Source organism: Pelophylax lessonae, assembly GCF_965119305.1.
Source record: "Pelophylax lessonae genome assembly, chromosome: 5".
NCBI lineage: Eukaryota > Metazoa > Chordata > Amphibia > Anura > Ranidae > Pelophylax > Pelophylax lessonae.
In genome coordinates this window covers 545,739,753-545,766,122 of record NC_138772.1, presented here as the reverse complement: position 1 = coordinate 545,766,122, position 26,370 = coordinate 545,739,753, and the positions used below count along the sequence as shown (strand labels likewise).

The following is a 26,370-nucleotide window of genomic DNA, read 5'->3' as shown; positions in this document are numbered from 1 at the left end:
TTCCTGGGGCTGTGAAAACAATGGTACCCCACCGTTGGTGCTGCCAGACTGTTCCCATGATTGGGGGAATAGAAGATGTAATATATTCACAAGAAAAGAAAGCAGAATATTTTCCGGGCCAGCGTGGTTTATGTTTAAGTCTTGTGACCCTGGCTTGTAGGGGAGCGCAGCTCTGTGTGGGGGTGTATGCTGGGGGACCCTTGGAGTACTGTTACTTTGAATTCAAGTCCATGTCACCCCAAGAGACACAGACTCTGGGCCTAAGCTGCCTATTACAACAAAGAACTTCACACAATGAGAGACTAAACAAATGCTAACAACGTAAGTCTCAGCTATGGTATACTGTGGGGATGTGTATTGACACTTATAATAAGGTTTGTTGAAAACAGAGACAGGCAGTCTGAGAGCCTAGGTCTTCTGCTTTCATCTGTTTAGAGGTGGTGTAGTGTGTGTTCACACTTCTAGGAATGCCTATTTGGCTATGTTTTGGGCTTGTTGTTTGAGTCCATTATGATAATGCTAATACTGTCTGAGCCTGCAGTGTCATTCACCTATTGTTTCTGCCCAGATGGACAGGTATGTTAATTATGTTCTGTATACAATACATTTGCATATGATGTAATCAAGCACCTAAGACTGTATATATTGGAAATGAGTTGTTGAATAAAGAGAGTCTTTGTTTTACCCTTCATCAAGTTTAGGCTGATGTTTGGGGGGAATTGGGGGTCATAGTCACTGCATCACGTGGGATTCGGGAGACCTAAGACGGAAATACTTGGTCGAAGTATTGGGGGTCCGTTACAATGGTATACATCCCAGAAGTCGAAATTGTTTTTTTTTTTCATCTGCTCTCAATAAAGACACAGACTTTGAGACTCTCATCCTGATCTGTCTCTCGCTATTTAGGGAGTCCCTTGGAGCAAGCATGCAGTTGGTGAACATTGGGATACCAGTGTTAAAGTTTACTCCTAGTCGGTAAATTTTAAGGAACATTCACCATGAACACCATAACCAAGTCACAAAGAAACATTGCTGGAGACATCAGTGTCTGTTTCCAACTCAAGAAGTTTGGGGAGACGAAAGGACAAAAACAGAACAAGTGAGAAAACTTGCAGAGAGATGTGGTGAAGGAACCCTCCTGCCCATCTATCCCATGCAGGGCAGGAAAACATGCATTAACAACCCCCCCCCCCCCAAATTCACTATTTAATAATCTGGTGCAGACAGCAGAGGGACAATGTGCAGATGACAGACGCATCGTGGCTCTCTTCCACAAGCTGAACTCCTAGCTTCAACTGCTGTGTCATCACTGATCTGTTCCAGACCAGTAAAATCAATGAATTGTAAAGGGTAATATATAATAACATTATACAGTACTCCTCTTATTAGAAGCAGGAAAAAAAATTTTGTTTTCATTTAATTGGGGAAATATGAAAATTGCAGGTGGATTTTTCCCATTTACAATTTTCAGCCTGCAGCTTCACACTTCTTTTTACCATCATAATCCTAATCTCTTTGCTATTAAACAAATCTGTTTATAGAGCTCAATAGTGCAAGCTGTCGTGTCGCAAGAGTCGTGACTACGCCCTGCTTTCCTTCTGCTCTTTTTAGAACTAGGATTCAGAGAGAGAGAGAGTGGGAGTCTGAAAATAAACAGCTTCTGCACTCTGTCATAACAGTGCCATGGATGTAACTTATGTCTGATGTGAAACTGCAGGAACCCCTCTGTGGTCATTCTGAGCATCTGATAGACTGACATGTACCTTGCCCAGTGCTTTGCTATCTGCATCATTTTATTAAATACTGTATTATGTTTGCCAAGAGCAGTGATGCAAAAGGACAACACATTGTGGTGTAATGCAAGTGCTGCAAAAATACTCCAATCACAAGTCTGCAATGACGGCAACAAAAGCACATTCTTATTAACACCTACGTTTCTCAAAGGTCTCAAATCTTAAAGGATATTCTAGTTATACAAAGAGTCTGGTGGGTTTCATATCTGTTGGGGTGTTCTAGACTACGTGGACCAGTGGGATGGAAAGACTACGTGGACCAGTGGGATGGAAAGACTACGTGGACCAGTGGGATGGAAAGACTGCGTGGACCAGTGGGATGGAAAGACTGCGTGGACCAGTGGGATGGAAAGACTGCGTGGACCAGTGGGATGGAAAGACTGCGTGGACCAGTGGGATGGAAAGACTGCGTGGACCAGTGGGATGGAAAGACTGCGTGGACCAGTGGGATGGAAAGACTGCGTGGACCAGTGGGATGGAAAGACTGCGTGGACCAGTGGGATGGAAAGACTGCGTGGACCAGTGGGATGGAAAGACTGCGTGGACCAGAGGGATGGAAAGACTGCGTGGACCAGTGGGATGGAAAGACTGCGTGGACCAGTGGGATGGAAAGACTGCGTGGACCAGTGGGATGGAAAGACTGCGTGGACCAGTGGGATGGAAAGACTGCGTGGACCAGTGGGATGGAAAGACTGCGTGCACCAGTGGGATGGAAAGACTGCGTGCACCAGTGGGATGGAAAGACTGCGTGCACCAGTGGGATGGAAAGACTGCGTGCACCAGTGGGATGGAAAGACTGCGTGCACCAGTGGGATGGAAAGACTGCGTGCACCAGTGGGATGGAAAGACTGCGTGCACCAGTGGGATGGAAAGACTGCGTGCACCAGTGGGATGGAAAGACTGCGTGCACCAGTGGGATGGAAAGACTGCGTGCACCAGTGGGATGGAAAGACTGCGTGCACCAGTGGGATGGAAAGACTGCGTGCACCAGTGGGATGGAAAGACTGCGTGCACCAGTGGGATGGAAAGACTGCGTGCACCAGTGGGATGGAAAGACTGCGTGCACCAGTGGGATGGAAAGACTGCGTGCACCAGTGGGATGGAAAGACTGCGTGCACCAGTGGGATGGAAAGACTGCGTGCACCAGTGGGATGGAAAGACTGCGTGCACCAGTGGGATGGAAAGACTGCGTGCACCAGTGGGATGGAAAGACTGCGTGCACCAGTGGGATGGAAAGACTGCGTGCACCAGTGGGATGGAAAGACTGCGTGCACCAGTGGGATGGCAAGACTGCGTGCACCAGTGGGATGGCAAGACTGCGTGCACCAGTGGGATGGAAAGACTGCGTGCACCAGTGGGATGGAAAGACTGCGTGCACCAGTGGGATGGAAAGACTGCGTGCACCAGTGGGATGGAAAGACTGCGTGCACCAGTGGGATGGAAAGACTGCGTGCACCAGTGGGATGGAAAGACTGCGTGCACCAGTGGGATGGAAAGACTGCGTGCACCAGTGGGATGGAAAGACTGCGTGCACCAGTGGGATGGAAAGACTGCGTGCACCAGTGGGATGGAAAGACTGCGTGCACCAGTGGGATGGAAAGACTGCGTGCACCAGTGGGATGGAAAGACTGCGTGCACCAGTGGGATGGAAAGACTGCGTGCACCAGTGGGATGGAAAGACTGCGTGCACCAGTGGGATGGAAAGACTGCGTGCACCAGTGGGATGGAAAGACTGCGTGCACCAGTGGGATGGAAAGACTGCGTGCACCAGTGGGATGGAAAGACTGCGTGCACCAGTGGGATGGAAAGACTGCGTGCACCAGTGGGATGGAAAGACTGCGTGCACCAGTGGGATGGAAAGACTGCGTGCACCAGTGGGATGGAAAGACTGCGTGCACCAGTGGGATGGAAAGACTGCGTGCACCAGTGGGATGGAAAGACTGCGTGCACCAGTGGGATGGAAAGACTGCGTGCACCAGTGGGATGGAAAGACTGCGTGCACCAGTGGGATGGAAAGACTGCGTGCACCAGTGGGATGGAAAGACTGCGTGCACCAGTGGGATGGAAAGACTGCGTGCACCAGTGGGATGGAAAGACTGCGTGCACCAGTGGGATGGAAAGACTGCGTGCACCAGTGGGATGGAAAGACTGCGTGCACCAGTGGGATGGAAAGACTGCGTGCACCAGTGGGATGGAAAGACTGCGTGCACCAGTGGGATGGAAAGACTGCGTGGGCCAGTGGGATGGAAAGACTGCGTGGACCAGTGGGATGGAAAGACTGCGTGGGCCAGTGGGATGGAAAGACTGCGTGGGCCAGTGGGATGGAAAGACTGCGTGGGCCAGTGGGATGGAAAGACTGCGTGGGCCAGTGGGATGGAAAGACTGCGTGGACCAGTGGGATGGAAAGACTACGTGGACCAGTGGGATGGAAAGACTACGTGGACCAGTGGGATGGAAAGACTACGTGGACCAGTGGGATGGAAAGACTACGTGGACCAGTGGGATGGAAAGACTACGTGGACCAGTGGGATGGAAAGACTACGTGGACCAGTGGGATGGAAAGACTACGTGGACCAGTGGGATGGAAAGACTACGTGGACCAGTGGGATGGAAAGACTACGTGGACCAGTGGGATGGAAAGACTACGTGGACCAGTGGGATGGAAAGACTGCGTGGACCAGTGGGATGGAAAGACTGCGTGGACCAGTGGGATGGAAAGACTGCGTGGACCAGTGGGATGGAAAGACTGCGTGGACCAGTGGGATGGAAAGACTGCGTGGACCAGTGGGATGGAAAGACTGCGTGGACCAGTGGGATGGAAAGACTGCGTGGACCAGTGGGATGGAAAGACTGCGTGGACCAGTGGGATGGAAAGACTGCGTGGACCAGTGGGATGGAAAGACTGCGTGGACCAGTGGGATGGAAAGACTGCGTGGACCAGTGGGATGGAAAGACTGCGTGGACCAGTGGGATGGAAAGACTGCGTGGACCAGTGGGATGGAAAGACTGCGTGGACCAGTGGGATGGAAAGACTGCGTGGACCAGTGGGATGGAAAGACTGCGTGGACCAGTGGGATGGAAAGACTACGTGGACCAGTGGGATGGAAAGACTACGTGGACCAGTGGGATGGAAAGACTACGTGGACCAGTGGGATGGAAAGACTACGTGGACCAGTGGGATGGAAAGACTACGTGGACCAGTGGGATGGAAAGACTACGTGGACCAGTGGGATGGAAAGACTACGTGGACCAGTGGGATGGAAAGACTACGTGGACCAGTGGGATGGAAAGACTACGTGGACCAGTGGGATGGAAAGACTACGTGGACCAGTGGGATGGAAAGACTACGTGGACCAGTGGGATGGAAAGACTACGTGGACCAGTGGGATGGAAAGACTACGTGGACCAGTGGGATGGAAAGACTACGTGGACCAGTGGGATGGAAAGACTACGTGGACCAGTGGGATGGAAAGACTACGTGGACCAGTGGATGGAAAGACTACGTGGACCAGTGGATGGAAAGACTACGTGGACCAGTGGATGGAAAGACTACGTGGACCAGTGGATGGAAAGACTACGTGGACCAGTGGATGGAAAGACTACGTGGACCAGTGGATGGAAAGACTACGTGGACCAGTGGATGAAAAGACTACGTGGACCAGTGGATGAAAAGACTACATGGATCAGCTGATGAAAAGGCTACATGGATCAGCTGATGAAAAGACTACATGGATCAGCTGATGAAAAGACTACATGGATCAGCTGATGAAAAGACTACATGGATCAGCTGATGAAAAGACTACATGGATCAGCTGTCGGTGGCAGGTTGTCCATCTTTCATTTTGGGGGGTTAACAATGCAGGAGCCTGTGCAATAAATCGGCAATATGCACTGATCGTGGCAGCAAGACCCTGCAGGCTTTAATGCAAACAATGATGACATTTTATTAACGTGGTGACATTTATTAAATGTTTGCAGAAGGCGGACTATATATCTTTAAGAACAGCACAGGGTTTCGGCTTTTTGATAACGCCCGCTAGTTTAGACTGTCTGTCTGTCTCCTTAACAGCACTTTGCCCATCCCTAGTACCCCCTGATAAGCCAATGTCTACAATAATGTTAGAAGCTCAATAATGTAAATGAGATCTCCAGCCATGAATCCTTCTCCCTCTGCTCCCACATGGCAAAGGATCTACAGATACCTGCAGGGCACAGTCCCTGAATAACTGAAAATACAATTTGGACCTGAGAGTTTCATTCAAGGCCCAGCATTTTGATTTTATCGTGTTTATCTTGCTATCTCGGGTGGAGATCTCCTTTAACACCAGAAACAGACACCACATGTAACTACAGACAAGTTGCCCCAACTTGTTGAGGGATAAAAGCGCAGGATCACACAACGATCAGCTGACACGTGGAACCCGCAGCTCAGTCCATGCCGCAAAAGCTGCGTTACTGTCCAGTGACATGCAGGTGCGTGTACACACAGCCTGACCCTCATATACAGTGTCTGGTGGGAAACATGCTATTAGCTGGGTGGGGTGCAAACAGCCAGTGTCACCGTGTGCCCAGCTCACACCTGCTGGCATCCTCGGGGGTTCTGGGCCTGTTCTGCCGCGACTGGTACAGCTTCTTTGCCAGAGACTGCTCATACTGCTTAATACTGTCCTCCAGAGTGCTGTCCACAGGAACAGGGAGAGAGAGAGAGAGAGAGAGAGAGAGAGAGAGACAGCAGCCAGAAGAGAGAGAAACAAGACAGAATGAGGAGACAGGAGACCAGGAAAACGTCTTCTACAAGGAGCAGGATAGAAAGACTGGAAAAAGACTATAAACTACCTTATTCATCAATGTGTCTGAGAAAATAATTGTATCATAGGTTACTATTACATTCTTGTATTCAATCTTCTCTGATAGAAACAAGAGAAACACAAACGTAACTACATCTTACCATCCTCAATTCTTCCATGGAAGATGATGTATAGTGGGGTATATACTCATCTGCATCCTAAGTATTTAAAAGCTCCTAAAAAGCTGAACTTCCCTCTGTCACCCAGGGGACACAAATAACGGGGCCTCATTCACACGGGCGTATGCTCACGCGGAGGGACATCTTTTCCAGCATGGAATGCACCCACATGCATCCACATGCAGGCAGTCCCATTCATGTCTACTGGGACACAGCAGCTGCACAGACAGGTCCCAATTTTAATTCCAAGCAGTTGTGGGTGCGTGTACATGTATCCGCTGTCTGCTGCGTTCAGGGACATGTACCTGCACAGCTGTCAAACTGGGACCAGCCGCTGCTTCCCATTAGACATAAATGGGACTGCTTGCACGTGGATGGATGGAACATCTGGCATCCCATGTGGGTGAAGATGGCCCTCACATGAGTTGATATTGCAGTCTGTCTCCACCAAGGAGATTTAAGGATAAATTAAAGTGTTTTTTAAGCATAGGTGCTCAACCTGTGACCCTCCAGCTGTTGCAGAACTACAAGTCCCATCATGCCTCTGCTTTTGGGAGTCATGCTTGCAATTGTCAGCATTGCAATACCTCATGGGACTTGTAGTTCCACAACAGCAGGAGGGCCACAGGTTGAGCACTCATGTTTTTTTTAACCTCCTGTGTGCAGCGGCCCCCCAAAACTCACCCAAGTTCCCTCTCAAACCATTGATGTGCACGAAAGCTGAGCTTCTCCAGGGTCTCTCAGTCCACATTGGCTGAGACAGCAGCAGGAGCATTTGGCTCCTGCTACTGTCAATCACAGCCAGTGAGCCAATGAAGAGAGAGCTGTGGGCGGGGATGAGCAGTGGCTGTGTGTGTCTAATGGCTCGGAAGCCTGAGCTCCCTATCAATCCAGCGATGTGCACAAAAGCTGAGCTTCTCCTGGGTCTCTCATTCCACATTGGCTGAAACAGCAGCAGGAGCTGAGAGCGGTGGGTGGGGCTGAGTGTGTCTTATGGCTCAGGATCAAGCATGCGCACCAGTGCCCCCAGAGCAAGCGGCTTGCTCAATAGAGAAAGAGCCAGGAGTGCTGGCAAGGGTCCCCGAAAAGAGGAGGATTGAGGCTGCTCTGTGCAAAACCATTGCCCAAAGCAGGCAAATATAACAGGTTTGCTAATTTAAAAAAAATAAAAAATGAACCTTTAATGTCTCTTCAACATTTGGAAAAATGTTACATGTTCCATTCGTTTTTAGGGTGGAACATGTAACATGTTTCCACTCCTGCAGCCTCACCCCATCTCCCTTCTAATTGTGACAGTGGGCCAGGGATCTTCCCACCGCACCCGCTGTGACAATTTTAAAAGAAGGAAGCCACGCAGGGCTCCGCCCACATGGCTGCATCATTCATTCACATAGTTCAGCGAATGAATGAACTACAAGTACCGACAGCCTTTGCGGCTGACAGCTTGTAGTTCTCAATGAACTACAAGGGTGCTGCTGAGCTCTCTAGTAGTTCATTGAATCTTCCTGTCATTCAGTACAGGCAGACAGCTACACAGTCTGCAGCAGCCTGTGATTGCACCCATGACCTGCTGATCGCGGCTGCAATCCTTTACAAGCTTCTAATAAAACAAAAAATTAATGCACATTTTTTTTTACCCGTAAAAAATGTGCATTTATGATTTTTTTTTTTAAAAAGGGGACCTTTATTTTAGAGTTGCCCTCAGGAAAAGAGGTACAGGCGGTCCCCGGGTTACAAACAAGATAGGGACTGTAGGTTTGTTCTTAAGTCTAATTTGTAAGTCGGAAAAAGTACATTTTTTAAGTTTAGCTCCAGCCAAAAGAATAATTTTTAAGTTTTTTGGGATAGCATAGGGAAGGGTTAACACCCCTGTACCATTTGTTTTGCTGTCAGAAGATTTCACCTCACTTTCTGTCCCTATGACAACTGGATTTTGAAAATTTGGGGTCGTTGTGGAAACAATGATTGGTGATAAAGCTTCAGTGGAGACACCTTTTTCCCATGAGAACTCTTCCAGGAGTGAATTTCCCTTCCTAGGGGTAGATTTCTCCTCACTTCCTGTTGTAAGGCGGCTGTTTGTAAGCGGCATGTTTGTAAGGCGGCATGTTTGTAAGCGGCATGTTTGTAAGCGGCATGTTTGTAAGCGGCATGTTTGTAAGGCGGCATGTTTGTAAGGCGGCATGTTTGTAAGGCGGCATGTTTGTAAGGCGGCATGTTTGTAAGGCGGCATGTTTGTAAGGCGGCATGTTTGTAAGGCGGCATGTTTGTAAGGCGGCATGTTTGTAAGGCGGCATGTTTGTAAGGCGGCATGTTTGTAAGCGGCATGTTTGTAAGCGGCATGTTTGTAAGCGGCATGTTTGTAAGCGGCATGTTTGTAAGCGGCATGTTTGTAAGCGGCATGTTTGTAAGCGGCATGTTTGTAAGGCGGCATGTTTGTAAGGCGGCATGTTTGTAAGGCGGCATGTTTGTAAGGCGGCATGTTTGTAAGGCGGCATGTTTGTAAGGCGGCATGTTTGTAAGGCGGCATGTTTGTAAGGCGGCATGTTTGTAAGGCGGCATGTTTGTAAGGCGGCATGTTTGTAAGGCGGCATGTTTGTAAGGCGGCATGTTTGTAAGGCGGCATGTTTGTAAGGCGGCATGTTTGTAAGGCGGCATGTTTGTAAGGCGGCATGTTTGTAAGGCGGCATGTTTGTAAGGCGGCATGTTTGTAAGGCGGCATGTTTGTAAGGCGGCATGTTTGTAAGGCGGCATGTTTGTAAGGCGGCATGTTTGTAAGGCGGCATGTTTGTAAGGCGGCATGTTTGTAAGGCGGCATGTTTGTAAGGCGGCATGTTTGTAAGGCGGATGTTTGTAAGGCGGCATGTTTGTAAGGCGGCATGTTTGCAAGCCGGATGTTTGCAAGCCGGATGTTTGCAAGCCGGATGTTTGCAAGCCGGATGTTTGCAAGCCGGATGTTTGCAAGCCGGATGTTTGCAAGCCGGATGTTTGCAAGCCGGATGTTTGCAAGCCGGATGTTTGCAAGCCGGATGTTTGCAAGCCGGATGTTTGTAACCTGGGCACTGCCTTTATATTGATATTTTTCAATGGGAACACCTGGGGACAAAATTCTCCTCACTGTAGGATATTTTCTCTAACTTCCTGTTCCATTTGAGAAAGGAAGTGAAGGAAAATTAGTTAGGGGAAAAAAAAAAACCTGTCTGGGGTTATTTCCCTTTCCTACTCTATCCAAAAATAAAAAGAAATGTTTTGGCCATATACAGCTAATAAACTGGGAAATGTTTTGTGTGTCCAACAAGGCAGAGCAGGCACTCCAGACACACAGATGAATAAGGCGGACTGTGTAAAGGATTGTGGAGGGTTGGATCTTGCACAGAACCTAGCAGCTGCTCCGGCAGGATATACCGGATGAAGAATAAATCTGGAAATGGTGCAGAGAATTTCTGATCTAGAAAGAGTAACAGAATGTAATATCAAACACGCAACTGGGCCAAGAAAACAACAATAAAACGTCCACACAGATAATTTCAGTATTGGGTGGAGGTCACATGCCGCTTATACAGTTGGGCTGTGTAGAGGTGACCCCTAGTGCTTAGATTTCCCATTCTGCTCCTTCCACTCTAAACCTGGACTGAAGCAGAGGAGGAACAGGAAACAAGACAGATAACATTTTTGGAATGCAAAAAAGATGAAAGCGAAGGAATCCACCCAGCACTGAAATATAAAGATGGCAGTGAGGGAGAACTACAGGAGCTGAAGCTATATTGAAGTACCTGAGCAGAGATACAAATCTCAACAGCCACGACAATTTGTCCAGTCCCTGCGTGAGCCCTAACAACAAGTCTAAAGAACTACAGGTCCCAGCATGCTCAGTCCGCTGTAGATCAGTCTCACCTGGCGGCTCTCCACATGGCGCGTTTTTCAGCCTGCAATGCTCTGCGCTCCGCAGGCGACAGCTGCATCTCCTCTTCAGTTAACTCTGGGCTCTGCATCTTCAGCCGTTCCTGCAGTCGCCTCTCCGCTTTGGCAGTGCGGACTGGGGCTGCCCCATCCGTTCCAGAAGGGTAAACGGGACTTAGCCTGGGAGGAGGAGGAGAAGGGTAAACGGGACTTAGCCTGGGAGGAGGAAGAGAAGGGTAAACGGGACTTAGCCTGGGAGGAGGAGGAGGAGGAGAAGGGTAAACCGGACTTAGCCTGGGAGGAGGAGGAGGAGGAGGAGGAGGAGAAGGGTAAACCGGACTTAGCCTGGGAGGAGGAGGAGGAGGAGAAGGGTAAACCGGACTTAGCCTGGGGGGAGGAGGAGGAGGAGGAGAAGGGTAAACCGGACTTAGCCTGGGAGGAGGAGGAGGAGGAGGAGGAGAAGGGTAAACCGGACTTAGCCTGGGAGGAGGAGGAGAAGGGTAAACCAGACTTAGCCTGGGAGGAGGAGGAGGAGAAGGGTAAACCGGACTTAGCCTGGGAGGAGGAGGAGAAGGGTAAACCGGACTTAGCCTGGGAGGAGGAGGAGGAGAAGGGTAAACCGGACTTAGCCTGGGAGGAGGAGGAGGAGAAGGGTAAACCGGACTTAGCCTGGGAGGAGGAGGAGGAGAAGGGTAAACCGGACTTAGCCTGGGAGGAGGAGGAGGAGAAGGGTAAACCGGACTTAGCCTGGGGGGAGGAGGAGGAGGAGGAGGGTAAACCAGACTTAGCCTGGGGGGAGGAGGAGGAGGAGGAGGGTAAACCAGACTTAGCCTGGGAGGAGGAGGAGGAGGAGGAGAAGGGTAAACCGGACTTAGCCTGGGAGGAGAAGGAGAAGGGTAAACCGGGCACATCCAGCAGGAGTGGAACACAAACATTGCGGGAGTGGAACACAAACATTGCGGGAGTGGAACACAAACATTGCGGGAGTGGAACACAAACATTGCGGGAGTGGAACACAAACATTGCGGGAGTGGAACACAAACATTGCGGGAGTGGAACACAAACATTGCGGGAGTGGAACACAAACATTGCGGGAGCGGAACACAAACATTGCGGGAGCGGAACACAAACATTGCGGGAGCGGAACACAAACATTGCGGGAGCGGAACACAAACATTGCGGGAGCGGAACACAAACATTGCGGGAGCGGAACACAAACATTGCGGGAGCGGAACACAAACATTGCGGGAGCGGAACACAAACATTGCGGGAGCGGAACACAAACATTGCGGGAGAGGAACACAAACATTGCGGGAGCGGAACACAAACATTGCGGGAGCGGAACACAAACATTGCGGGAGCGGAACACAAACATTGCGGGAGCGGAACACAAACATTGCGGGAGCGGAACACAAACATTGCGGGAGCGGAACACAAACATTGCGGGAGCGGAACACAAACATTGCGGGAGCGGAACACAAACATTGCGGGTGCGGGCGGTCCTGGTCATACATTTAGCGGGTGGGTACGGGTTTAATAAAACAGTCCTGCGCAGGGCTCTAGTCTACAGATGAGGCACGATAATGACCCCCAGGCTCCACTCCAAGGTTTATTAATGAGGGAAGAAACTAGAAGCAAAACACATGGCAATATCTTACCCTGACATGGAGTTTGGTCTTTGCTCCATCCTGAAAGCATCCTCAAGAGAATTCCTCTGAGATTCAGATGGTGACAACCTGGACAGCAAATAAATTAAAGTCACAGTTATGATAAGGTACACGTACACAAAACCCTTCACTGTTGTAGAGCACAGAATGTAAACACTGGTGAGGTGCTGGATCCAATTGGCAGATATGGTTTCAGAAGATCTCATTGGCTATGAATGGTCATATGCAATAATTCCAATTGCCATTTGAAGGCCAGCCATACACGGTGCAAATTTGGTTGCAGGAAAGAAAATCGCAAGTTTCTCCCATCAACAGAGACAGTGCTGACAGGGGAAACCTTCCTGCAGAGCCATTTGTCTGCTGAAAACAGTGATTATCGCTAGCAAGTACAGCAGTAGCTAGCGATAAATTGCAAGAGAACCCGGCAGGCTGGTTGTACCCAAGTTGATCGTTCAATTTATTACATTCAGCTTGCTCATTAACACCTCAAATCAAAGGCCATATGTAAAAACAAAGGGGTTCATTTACTAAAACTGGAGAGTGCAAAAGCTGGTGCAGCTCTGCATAGAAACCAATCAGCTTCCAGTTTTTTTTTTTTTTTGTCAAAGTTTAACCACTTGCTGATCAGCCACCGTAGTTTTATGGCCGCAGGTCGGCTCTATTGCGCGAAACTACGTAACTGTACTTTGATGCGTGCAATACCTAGTGGAGGCGCGCGAGCGCTGATAGGCCAGAAGGGGAGCGAATCAGTGGGCCCGCCGGACGCAATGTCCGCCGGTCACCTGCGATCGCTCCCTATAGAGACAGAACGGCGGTCTGCCTAGGTAAACAAGGCAGACCGCCGTTCTGTCACAGATGAACACAGTGATCTTGTGTTCCTTCTATTTAGGAACACGGGTCTCTGTGCTCATCTAGTGAGTCCATCCTCCACACAGTTAGAAAGTACCTCCTAGGGACACACTTAGCCCTTTGATCGCCCCTGGTGTTAACCCCTTCCCTGCCAGTGTCATTAGTTCAGTGATATGGCGATTTTGCGATACGGCACCATATGGTCCTCTGCAGACTCTGGTGTATTTCCGCCGGCGGATACCTTCTCTGGTTTGCCGATCACACGGGCGAGCTGGTAGAAGCACCCGATGGTGGCAGGAGGGGACATCATGCGCCTTAAAACAGCCGCTATGATTGTTCTTATGGTGCAGGGAATCACTGGCAGGAAAAAATATTTGAATGATGCTTGCAGCTGTACCCATCATTCAGATATCCCCACTTAAAGCTCTGGACGTCATATGACGTACAGTGGTAAGGAAGTGGTTAAGGAGATACAATATGAGGAAATATGCACGTATTGCATAGATGTACTGCGAATGTTTTTATTCTATTTTGCCATTATACAATGTACACCTAACTACACAAAAAGCAGTTCGGTATTCATTCTCACTCCAGCATCACTGGGAACCTTATTGTGATTTTGTCATGTCTCCCTTATCAGCAAGCTGAAATCACCAGATGCTTCATGGAATCCATCTCTCACCCAGTTAGGGAGGACAGGCTTCCTCCATCCAAACGCTCAATCTTGTACTCCACCCCTTCGATGAAGACGCTGGTGGGGGTGCTGGGTGCGGCGGGCCGGGGACTGGAGTTTCCAGGGTTGCCGCCCTCCTCCTCCTCCCGCAGGAGCTGCTCTCGCTTCATCTGGATCTTCCGGGCTGAGAGAGGAGACAGAAAGAGAAAAAGGTGAGGGATAAAAGAGCATTGTCAATAGGACTAACCACTTGCCTACCGGGCACTTAAGCCCCCCTTACTGCCCAGGCCAATTCTCAGCTTTCAGCGCTGTCGTACTTTGAATGAACATTGCGCAGTCATGCAACACTGTACCCAAATTAAATTTTTATCATTTTTTTCAAACAAATAGAGCTTTCTTTTGGTGATATTTAATCACTACTGGGGTTTTTATTTTTTGTTGAACAAACAAAAAAGACAAAGTGTTGAAAAAACTGTTTTTATAGTTTGTTATAAAATTATGCAAACAGGTAATTTTTCTCCTTCATTGATGTGCGCTGATGAGGCTGCACTGATGGGCCCTGATAGGCACTGATAGGCTGCACTGGTGGGCCCTAATAGGCACTGATAGGCTGCACTGGTGGGCACTGATAGACAACACTGATTAACACTGATAAGGCGGCACTGATGGGTGGAACCGATGGGCGGCACTGAAGGGCACTGGTAGTTGGCGCTGAAGGGCACTAATAGGCAGGACTCCTGGGCACTAATGGGGGCACTGATAGGTTACACTTATGAAGGGGCACTGATAGGTGGCGCTGGTGGACACTGGTAGGTGGCACTAGTGGGCACTGGTATGTGGCGCTGGTGGGCACTGGTATGTGGCGCTGGTGGGCACTGGTAAGTGGGGTTGGTGGGCACTGGTAGGTGGCACTAGTGGGCACTGGTATGTGGCACTGGTGGGCACTGGTATGTGGCGCTGGTGGGCACTGGTATGTGACACTGGTGGGCACAATTTGCCATCTCCTCTTCAGGACCGATGTCCCTCTGACAGCAGCCGCCGATCGTGTTTCTTTTCTCCTTACACTGACAGTGTGAGATTAAAGAAAACAGCTGATCCCCAGCTGCTGTTTACTTCACGTGATCAGCTGTCATTAGCAGTCCCGCCCCCTTACTCCGACCTGTGATCAGGCAAGTCTCATGGACTCGCTGATCACAGAGTGAGCCAGGCACACTCCGCAGGGAGTGCGCAGGCCGCTCATGCACGGGAGGACTTCAATGTACGCCCTCCCGGCAATTAAGGTCTGCGCTGTAGCCGTCTTTCGGCTATAGCGCGGGCAGCAAGTAGTTAATATTGCAGAAAAAAAACATTTATAGCTTATCAAAGGATACAAAGAGAAGAACCACAATGCAAATCAATGTTTGCTGATTATTTTTTTTACACGATCCAGTTTCAGAAAAAAAAAAAAAAAAAAATCACACCCCTCTCACCTTCCTCTTCCTTCATTTTCCTCAGGTCATCCTCCCCGACCAGTGACACCCGTTTGGGAGGACGGTTCTCCTGCTGCTGCTTCATGTCCATCTCAAAGTATTTCTGTCTCTCCCGGAACGATCGCTGCTCTGGACTGTCCAAACCCTGAAACAGAAGTTATTTCAAATGCTGACCATACTGACTGCATGTCTTCTCATGATGCGTATTGTAAGATAAAAGCTACGCCAATCTCACAGTGCAATGTGCACACACTACACAACCCTAAAGTGAACCTGTGTGCTTATTAAAGTGGCTGTAAACTCCAATTTAAATGCTTTTGCCTATAGGTAAGCCTATATTAAGGCTTACCTATAGGTGCTATAAATAGCTCCTAAACATGCACAGTTTTGGAGATATTTACAGTGCATGCAGCCGATGACGTCATCGGCGCATGCGCTCTGAAGGAACGGCCACCCATGCCGTTCCTTCAGAGCCCTATGCCGTGAACAGCAGCTCCCGTGTGCATGCGCGGGAGTGATGTAATAGCGCCTCTGGCCAATCAGACGGCCGGAGGACACGAACAAGGAAGCAGGACGGCCAGACATATCGGCCACCCTGTCGCTGATGGGGCGGCACTGCGAGGGCTTCGTTTTAAAGGTAAGTATTTCATAATGAGCTAGTATGCAATGCATACTAGCTCATTATGCCTTTGTCTTTACAGGATTTTTTTTTTCACATTTTTTTAATGAGGGTTTACTTCCTCTTTAATGTCAGAAGCCAATACCACAAGCTGGCAGGACGCACCCACTGTTATGTTCTGTGACAGGGCCACACCAAACCATTTGTGAAAGTCACTGCGCAAGTGCTCCCACCCACCGATGGCAGCTACCTTGCTACAAGCTACTGGGAAATACAGTAAAATCTTGTAATGAGAGTAACTTGGTTTAAGAGCGTTTTGCAAGACAAGCAAAATTTTTTAAATACATTTTGACTTGATAAACAAGCAATGTCTTGATATGCAAGTAACATCCTGTAACAACTAAGTATAAAGAGAAGAGAGCGCCTCTAAGTGTAGCAATATGGTTACATTTAATGAAGGTTCAACATTAAGTAACTCACATGGTTGATGATTAAAACAGGCACATCTATGTATGAAGGCATCCGGGGTAAAGCTGTCCACATAGACCATCCTCCGCAGAGGGGGTTGTTAATCAGTTAGAGATTTTTATATATATATATATATATATATATATATATATATATATATATATATATATATATATATATATATATATATATATATATACATACACACACACACACAGAACAAAATAACAAAATTATAAACGCAACACTTTTGTCTTTGCCCCCATTTCTCATGAGCTGAACTCAAAGATCTAAGACTTTTTCTAATGCACATAAAAGGCCGATTTCTCTCAAATATTATTCACAAATTTGTCTAAATCTGTGTTAGTGAGCACTTCTCCTTTGCCGAGATAATCCATCCACCTCACAGGTGTGACATGCCTGTGAAATGTTGCTCCACTAAGTTGCAGGATATTGGCAGGACCTGGAACACGCTGTCGTACACGCCGATCCAGAGCATCCCAAACAACAATGGGCCTCAGGATCTCGTCACGGTATCTCTGTGCATTTAAAATGCCATCAATAAAATGCACCTGTGTTCATTGTCCATAACAAACGCCTGCCCATACCATAACCCCACCGCAACCATGGGCCACTCCATCCACAATGTTGACATCAGCAAACCGCTCACCCACACGACGGCATACACGCTGTCTGCCATCTGCCCTGTACAGTGAAAGCCGGGATTCATCCGTGAAGAGAACACCTCTCTAAAGTGCCGGACGCCATTGAATGTGAGCATTTTCCCACTCAAGTTGGTTACAACGACGAACTGCAGTCAGGTGGAGACTGATGAGGACGACGAGCATGCAGATGAGCTTCCCTGAGACGGTTTCTGAGAGTTTGTGCAGAAATTCTTTGGTTATGTAAACTTATTGTTGCAGCCGCTGTCCGGGTGGCTGGTCTCAGATGATCTTGGAGGTGAAGATGCTGGATGTGGAGGTCCTGGGCTGGTGTGGTTACACGTGGTCTGCGGTTGTGAGGCCGGTTGGATATACTGTCAAATTCTCTGAAATGCCTTTGGAGACGGCTTATGGTAGAGAAATGAACATTCAGTTCACGGGCAACAGCTGTGGTGGACATTCCTGCAGTCAGCACGCCAATTGCACGCTCCCTCAAAACTTGTGACATCTGTGGCATTGTGCTGTGTGATAAAACTGCACATTTTAGAGTAGCCTTTTATTGTGGCCAGCCTTAGGCACATCTGTGCAATAATCATGCTGTCCAATCAGCATCTTGATATGCCACACCTGTGAGGTGGATGGATTATCTCAGCAAAGGAGAAGCGCTCACTAACACAGATTTACACAGATTTGTGAACAATATTTGAGAGAAATCGGCCTTTTGTGTACATAGAAAAAAGTCTTAGATCTTTGAGTTCAGCTCATGAAAAATGGGGGCAAAAACAAAAGTGTTGCGTTTATAATTTTGATCGGTATATATATATATATATCTTTTTTTTTAAATTTAAAGCATAAATAATTTTGATCGCTATATATATATATTATTATTATTTTTTGTTTAAAGCAGAGCTCCTTGGGAATAAAATGGTGGCCTTTACAGGTTTTTAAGTCACATCATATTTCTCCAGCTGTTTATCAAACGCAAGTGGCAGTTACTCTCTGTAGAGACATCGATTAGACCCCCCCCCCCCCCCATTGTTTCCCTTGTCCTCCAAAGCAGATTGGGTTTGATTAGCAACTTCCCTGGCTGTAACAGCCAGAGAATGACAGCTCTGTAACTGGAAGTGACAAAATCACCATTGCTTCTGGCCTCATTATTCAAAGGATATAGGGGAATAGATGATGTTCCTCCATCTCCTCTGCGTGAAGCGATCCTGGTCGTCCCAGGCTCCCCAGAAGAATGGAAGAGCCAGGGAATGCCCGCGGGCGGTGGCATGAAGGGGTTGGCCCTTCTCAGTACTGTAAAAGCAATTAGGTGGATGTAGCGCCATCCAGATCACTATAACTAACAGCCGATCGCTGGCTGTAAAAAAATGACCCTAAGCCTGGTATAACCATTTGCTGACAGGAAGCATATCTACACAGGACGGTCAGCAAGTGGTTAAGGGGATTTGTAGACAAAACAGTATAAAGACAAACGCAGACATATATATTTCAGAAACACACACATATGCAGGGAAGGTGAAAGGCAGGTAACACTCACCTCCGGCGTTCCACATGGTCGATCTGGTGTCCGGGGGGTTGTCGGCTCCTAGAAATTAAACAAACAGGAATGACAAATTTAGAAGTGTAAAATCCAGAACACAAGTCACCCTTGGTTCACACCAATACATTTTTTAGTGCGTTTTGCAGAAACGCACTACAGTCCATTTAACATGGTTTCCTATGGATCTAGTTCACATCTGTGTGTTTTGAGCCAGTGCGATTTTTAAAGGGTCAGGGACTTTTTTTTTCCCCACAGCAGATTGCGTTTTGCGTGTAATAGACTTCAATGCACCCTCACCAAAAATGCAAGTGTATTGAATGCATTTTGCGTTTTTTTTTTTTGGCTAATAGGAAAGAATGACAGATCTGTTCATGGCGTGCGACTGTAATGTGACTTTACACTCTCTGGCACCCAAGTAGCATCAAATTAGTGCAGGAATCTTTGTGTGTCCAAAGTGGCATGTTAGGGTTAGGACTAAGGGCAAGGGCTAGCAGTATTTTTTAGGGTTAGAACGCTAACCCTACGGATTACTGCCAACCAGTGGTGGCCCGTCCAATGGGGGCGCAGGGGCGTTGCCCCCCATCGGTGCATCCGGCCCCCTAATCTACATGCAGGGCGCCGGACGTATGGATTCCAATGGGTATTTTTATTTCTTTTTGAAGAGGAGCTAATAGGCTTCAAAAAAGGGTGGGCTCGGGGCGCAGAGCACTGCGCCCTAAACCCGCCCAGTTTTGTGACAATAGCGAATGAATATTCGCTATTGCCACACGGATTCTCCTCCTGGCAAATCAAGAAGCTGGTCCTGAGACCCGTTTCCCGATTGGCCAAAAGGAGAAGCCATGTTATTGGCCAATGAGAAGGAGGAGGGAGGAGACGCAGGGGAAGCCTGACCCACGGAGGAGACTGAGGGGGAAGCCGCCGCTGCCTGCCCTCCACATGCCAGTCCAGGGTGAGTGAACTGCGGACCGGGGGGGGGGGGGTATGATGTATGGGCTGGAGCTAGTGTGGCAAGGGGGGGTATGGTGTGCGGGCTGGTGTGGTCCTTCTGCCGCCCGCCCCTGGCCCATGGAGCACCAGCCGCCACTGCTGCCAACTCTATCTACCCTAACTTTACTTTAACCCCTACCTCTAACATGTGACTTTGAACACAGAGGTTCCTGCACTACTTTAATGCTACTTGAGTGTCAGAGAGTGTAAAGTCGCATCAAAGTCAATTCATAATCAGAACAGTCATACTTTCCCATTAGCCAAAAACAAGCGCATCAACCGCAACCTGCATGGATGTGAACCTAGCCTCAAAGCAGATGTAACACTAGGTTTGCTCCTTAATAATAAGTATCCAGAGTGCCCCTGGAGGATCAGAATAGGCGGGTGCATTTATTCACACAAGTAGCATGTTAAAAGAATTCTAAATGCACCGTAGCCATGTAACAGAGTCCTCACCATTCATGGTAGTGCGGTTTATTCTGCAGTGTCACAGCTTTTATCTGTTTTATGGTCTGGGATTCTCAGGACAGTAGAAGGAACCCTCAGCCTAGCACAAAAGATTTCATAACACTGCAATGTAAGGAATGCCAACCTATTGTTAGCACAGACGATCCCATATGACAGGCATTTGCTGCATTGCCAGCCATCACTGAGGATGCAAATGTATCCGAGACCTCTGCTTTTACTTATATTTTGTAATCTGGGTTTAACTAGGTCCCGCTTTGCCGTGTGGCAGAGCTGTGTAAATCTCAGGACTGAAGAGAGAGAACTACAAATCCTTGTCAGGTAAAATGGCTCCCATAAATGTATTTCAACTGTGTATGTGGCTCTTAGGAAGGAGTTCAGCTTTACAGCAAGCATGGTATACTCCCTCCATCTGCTATCCTTCACTGCCTACCTGTTGCAGGAGTCCATCCTGAGTATAGGACAATGCACGGTGTTGCCGATTGCCTGTTCAGGGCTGAGCACTGTCACATGGGGGAAGTCACGTGCACCAATATACTAGGAAGCTCCGCTATGCCGCACTTCAAAATCTCCCTTTTCTTTCTATATTTATGTAGCACCTTCCTAGGTAGGTGCTAGATAAAAGCATTGTTTGCTCCATCTGCTTATCAGGGGGGGAGCCTGATCAGTAGTTTTGCCTGTGTCCATGTGTGATTCATTTGGTCTGCGGGAGTGTCCCCACTGTATCCAATAGGGGAGCCTGTTGGACAGTGGAGGAAACCAAGCCAATGAGACACAGGCTTTTGTGGCTGTCCCAGTGGGAGGGTACAACCGCAGTGCATCCTGGGATTGGTCATAAAAGCTGAGGGCACATGTGACAGGGGGGTCTTTGGGCGGGAAGCCAGGTCCCAGGAGGAGGTTGATGGCTGTCTCTCCTCCTGTCAGTGTGGAAAGCAGTCACAGGCAGTCGGCCTAGTGGACCAGAAGTGTGGTGCTGGGCTGTGTGGTCCAAAGAAAACTGACAGAGGAGCAAGAGGCAGAGAAACCTGAGGAAAAACAGTGTCCGTGAGTACCAGGGAGCTTGCCAGGGGTCTGCCCAGGAAGGGGACCAATCCAGGGAAAGTCAGTGGACAAGAGCCATCACATACAGCAAGTAAGAAAGGGGGTGCCAAGTTAGACACTGAAGAGTAACATAAGACATAGTTCGCCTTTTTTCTCTTCACTTCAGTGGCAAGGTTAAGCAGCGGCCTTGCCGCATAAACCACAGCTAGTTGTCATCAATATTGTGCATAGTTCAAGTTGGAGCATCCCACTCATCCCTTCTCCCATCCAAGTTCCAATAAAATACAAAAAAAAAACAAATCCCCTGGACTGTTCATTGACTGAACCAAGGACTTAAAGTGATAAGTTTAACACTGTTGCTATGGGTAACCCAGGGGAATCCATTCTCAGCAGCTCCCAAGGAAGCAGTGCTACATTTAATTTGTCAAAAGATGAAAACTGCGTACAATAATGTCTTCACCCGAAACCACCTTCCTTGACGCGTTTCACCACTGCTAGTGAAAACATAAGCAGTGGTGAAACGCTTCAAGGAAGGTGGTTTCGGATAGAGACAATGTATGCAAAGCCAGCAGTGCTGAAAAGCATCAAGGAAGGCGATTTCGGGTGGAGGGATTCCTTTTAATCTTTTAGCGCAATAAATATAGAAAGAAGAGCGAAGTTTTGGAGGGCGGCCTATATTTACTTTTGACTAAAAGTGGAGATAAGCTGTGGTAGCCAGCACCTGGGTTGTCTGTGTGGGTTGAAAGGAGCAAGTCTGGAGTAGAGCCATAAGTTTTGGGTATATTCCTGCAATACAGCAAGAGCTCAGCAGGGCGGAACAAAGGGAGTGATCAGTGGGTATTGATCGGGAAAGGGGGCTATCAGGGAGTTATTATTGGATGGACAAAGTGACAGTGTCTCTTTAAACCACCGGACCACTTTCATCTCTCAGGTTACATAGTTGGGGAGGTTGAAAAAAAAAAAAGATCAGTCCATCCAGTTCAACTCATAATGTGTGTGTTTGCTGTTAACCGTACATTGTATACCCCTGTATGTTGTACATTGTATACCCCTGTATGTTGTACATTGTATACCCCTGTATGTTGTGGTCTTTAAGGTGCACATCTAATAGTTTTTTTAAACTATCGATGCTCCCTGCAGATACCACTGCTTGTGGAAGAGATGTCCAAATCCTTACCGCTCTGGCAGTAAAGAACCACTTACGTGAATTAAGGTTAAACCGCTTTTCTTCTAGTTTTAGTGAGTGCCCCCGTGTCTTATCATATTCCCTTTATCTGAATAGTTTGTTCCCTATTCTAGGGTCACCAGTACGGTATTTGTACATTGATATCATATACCCCCACAATCTTCTCTTCTAATAAATTCAATGCTTGTAGTCTTTCCTCATAGCGGATGCCCTCCATTCCCCTAATTATCTTTGTTGCCCTTCTCTGGACTTTCTCCAGTTCCAGCACATCCTTTCTGAGGATCAGTGCCCAGAACTGGACAGCATATTCAAGATGTGACCAGACCAGTGTCTTGTAAAGTGGGATAATCTCTTTATCTCTGGAGTGAATCCCCTTTTTTATACATGCCAGTGTTCTATTGGTTTGGCATTGCATGCCACTGCCAAGCCTGTTGTCTACTAGGACCCCCAGGTCCTTTTCCATCTTAGATTCACCCAGAGGTTCTCCCCCTAGTGAGTAACTTGCGTTCGTATTTCTGACACCCAAGTGCATTACCTTACTCCATTATTTTGTTCAGGTACGCTTATAAGGTTACAACGTCTGGATATTTATGCCACATCTGCATACCTTTAGTGCCTATTATGAGAGGCCAATACCATCCCTGCACTAATTTCCCAGGTCTGTACACATGCTGTGCCCATTATCAGGGGGCCCCACCATACCTTGGATCCCTGCCCTGCACATCTACAGTGCACATTGTGAGAGGTTGCCACCATCCCTACAGCTAGTTTCTGACTCTGGTACCCACCATTCCTGCTGAATTTAATTGATCACATAGAATGCAGAAGGAGCAGAAACTCCCTAATGTGCGTGGGAAATGAACCTGAATTCCAGGAATTCAGCTCCTTTGTAAAAAGTGAAGGCACACAGTGAATTAAGTCCAGCGAGGTGCATGACATCTCCTGGACTACTCTCTATTACTTACATCTAACAGGTTTAAAGCTATCCCTTTATTTCTGGGAGCCCAATGCTGATCGCTCTGATCTCTGCATCTTCAACTGTAGAGAGTCGCTGCAGCAGCTATGCCTGCTTCTCCCCTCCCAATCACAGAAGCCTAGATATTCTCTGAACACATTCACAAAATACAAAGGCTTCTCTGAATGAGCAGCAGAGGGGAACATCGGGCATAGATGCTCTGTGAGTGTCTCTCCGGAGGAGCTATAAACCTGTCAGATATAGAAAGATATAGAATAGAAATAAGTCCAGGAGATGTCATGCACCTCGTTAACTCATAGTGTGCCTTTATTTTTTATAAAATAGCTGAATTTCTGGAATTCAGCTTTAAGCCAACAAACCTAGAGGGGATATACTGCTGTGGGGGCCAAGACATATTCCTGAAAGGGGAGAGCCATCTGAAATCCCCTGCTGTCAGATGACATGGTCAAAAAAGTTTGGATGCTGTCTGTATGTGTTCCGAAAGCTGAGGGCTCAAGGATTAGATTTACCTGTTGCTCAGAGGCCGGGTGTGAGGAAGGAACTGCAGCAAAGGATTTGTAGACTTGTCTGGAGTTAGACGGAAGCCCATCACTGGGGGTGGGAGAGGAGGCCTGATAGGAAGAAGTGACAGTTAAGTATTGGAATATTGTAGCAGAGATGTAAACCAGGAATGAGACACAAAGATTCAACAAACTAGGAAGAAAAATTTGTATAACATTTCAGAAGTGATACTAATGGTGTCCATACCATTAGATGTGTGAACGAGGATGGCAAGCAATGAGGCGACTGCCAATCCTAAAAAGAGCCCCATTCTGTCAGGATCAACTGCATGTTGTGTCCAATCAGTGAGGCACACAGCAAGAGCTGTAACACCTTTTTTTTTTTTTTTGCTGATCAATGATCGTCACTTACCTGTCGGCTGTCACTGTGACTCACAAAGTTTATTGATGCCTGGAAATGATAGAAAATAAATGTTAACGCAATAAAAAAATGTTTCAATATAACTCAGCAAAGAGAGCAACACAGGGGTGCTGCACAGGGGGCAGACTGAGATGCAGAGCGCCACACAGAGGGCAAAGAGAAACACAGGATGACGCATAGATGACAGAAGGTGAGAGAGTGCAGCATTGAGTGCAGAGAGACACAGGGAAACAACAGAGGACAGAAAGCGATATAGGATGTCACACAGAGGGCAGAAAATATAGCAGAGATCAAAAAGCAAGCACAGGACATAGCTCAAGGGACAGAATGACATGGGGGGACCCGGGACAGAGAGAGCGACATGGGGGTGCCCGGGACAGAGAGAGCGACACAGGGGGGGGGGGGGGGTGGTACAGAGCGAGCGACACGGGGAGCCCCGGGACAGAGCGAGCGACACGTGGAGCCCGGGACAGAGCGAGCGACACGTGGAGCCCGGGACAGAGCGAGCGACACGTGGACCCTGGGACAGAGCGAGCGCCACACAGAGGGCAAAGAGAAACACGGGATGGCGCACAGATGACAGAAGGTGAGAGAGTGCAGTATGGAGTGCAGAGAGTGACACAGGGAAACACACAGAGGAAAGAAGGTGATATAGGATGTCACAGAGGGCAGAAAATACAGCAGAGAAGACAGCGAGCAACAAGGGGTATAGCATAGAGGTCGGAAAGTAGCACAGGACATAGCTCAAGGGACAGAACGTCACGGGGCCCGGGACAGAGAGCGACACGGGGAGCCCGGGACAGAGAGCGACACGGGGGGCCCGGGACAGAGAGCGACACGGGGGGCCCGGGACAGAGAGCGACACGGGGGGGCCCGGGACAGAGAGCGACACGGGGGGGCCCGGGACAGAGAGCGACACGGGGGGGCCCGGGACAGAGAGCGACACGGGGGGGCCCGGGACAGAGAGCGACATGGGGGGCCCGGGACAGAGAGCGACACGGGGGGCCCGGGAAAGAGAGCGACACGGGGGGGGCCCGGGACAGAGAGCGACACAGGGGGGCCCGGGACAGAGAGCGACACAGGGGGGCCCGGGAAAGAGAGCGACACGGGGGGGGCCCGGGACAGAGAGCGACACAGGGGGGCCCGGGACAGAGAGCGACACAGGGGGCCCGGGAAAGAGAGCGACACGGGGGGCCCGGGAAAGAGAGCGACAAGGGGGCCCGGGAAAGAGAGCGACACGGGGGGCCCGGGAAAGAGAGCGACACGGGGGGCCCGGGACAGAGAGCGACACGGGGGGGCCCCGGGACAGAGAGCGACACGGGGGGGGGGGCCCCGGGACAGAGCGCGACAAGGGAGGCGGCCCCGGGACAGAGCGCGACAAGGGAGGCCCAGGACAGAGAGCGACAAGGGAGGCCCAGGACAGAGAGCGACACAGGGGGCCCGGGACAGAGAGCGACACAGGGGGCCCGGGACAGAGAGCGACACAGGGGGCCCCAGAACAGGGGACAGAGAGCGACACGGGGGCCCGGGACAGAGAGCGACACGGGGGCCCCAGAACAGGGGACAGAGAGCGACACGGGGGCCCGGGACAGAAGATACAGCGCAACCTATAATGCCACACAGAAGACAGAAATGGAGCATGGTACACAGAGCGGCACTGGGTGCAGTACAGAATGCAGAGCACCATACAGACAGCATTACAGTATGCCATATAGAGGGCAGAGAGGTACCAGAAATAATAGAGCAGAGAGTGATTTGAGTCACAGTAGCATACAATGACAGTTACTAGATATGTACTTTTATCAGTTACAGCCTCAGCATGCAGCAGAGCACCACAACATACATGTGATGTGACATGTATGTAACCATTTTAGTTTTTTCCCCCTATTATAACAGGAGTCCATCAAATTCTGAACCCAGAATGAAGCCAGCAGACTGTCATAATATGGGAGGGGGAGGGGGATGCTTTGGTTTTGCAGCCATCACCCAGATTAATAGTACGTTCTATTAGTTCCCACATTTCCATCAGCGAGCAAAACCCATATCCCATTCCCAACGCCTTATTTACTGACAGAAAACATTATTCATAAACAGTGAACTTCTCCAAAGAGGAAAACAGTCAAACAATAATAACCCTTCATCAAAGCGGAACTTTAATACATGAAAAGGGCAGTTGACCCCTAGG

The 26,370-nt window shown here is 48.9% G+C and overlaps 1 protein-coding gene across 14 annotated transcripts in view; it reads right to left on the bottom strand.

Annotated features, from left to right (window-relative positions):
• The window catches only part of SCRIB (scribble planar cell polarity protein), a 295,493-nt gene that overhangs the window by 28,445 nt on the left and 240,678 nt on the right, over positions 1-26,370 (bottom strand). For 13 of the 14 annotated variants that reach the window (XM_082257570.1, XM_082257580.1, XM_082257577.1 and 10 more), the window contains 8 exons: positions 24,177-24,215; positions 23,774-23,875; positions 18,607-18,654; positions 15,315-15,459; positions 13,855-14,029; positions 12,315-12,392; positions 10,651-10,836; positions 6,373-6,471 (listed from right to left, as the gene is read on the bottom strand). In XM_082257570.1, coding sequence (XP_082113696.1) covers positions 6,373-6,471; positions 10,651-10,836; positions 12,315-12,392; positions 13,855-14,029; positions 15,315-15,459; positions 18,607-18,654; positions 23,774-23,875; positions 24,177-24,215 — 872 coding nt within the window. The remainder of the gene's footprint in view (positions 1-6,372; positions 6,472-10,650; positions 10,837-12,314; positions 12,393-13,854; positions 14,030-15,314; positions 15,460-18,606; positions 18,655-23,773; positions 23,876-24,176; positions 24,216-26,370) is intronic. The other variant, XM_082257581.1, reaches the window with a different exon arrangement.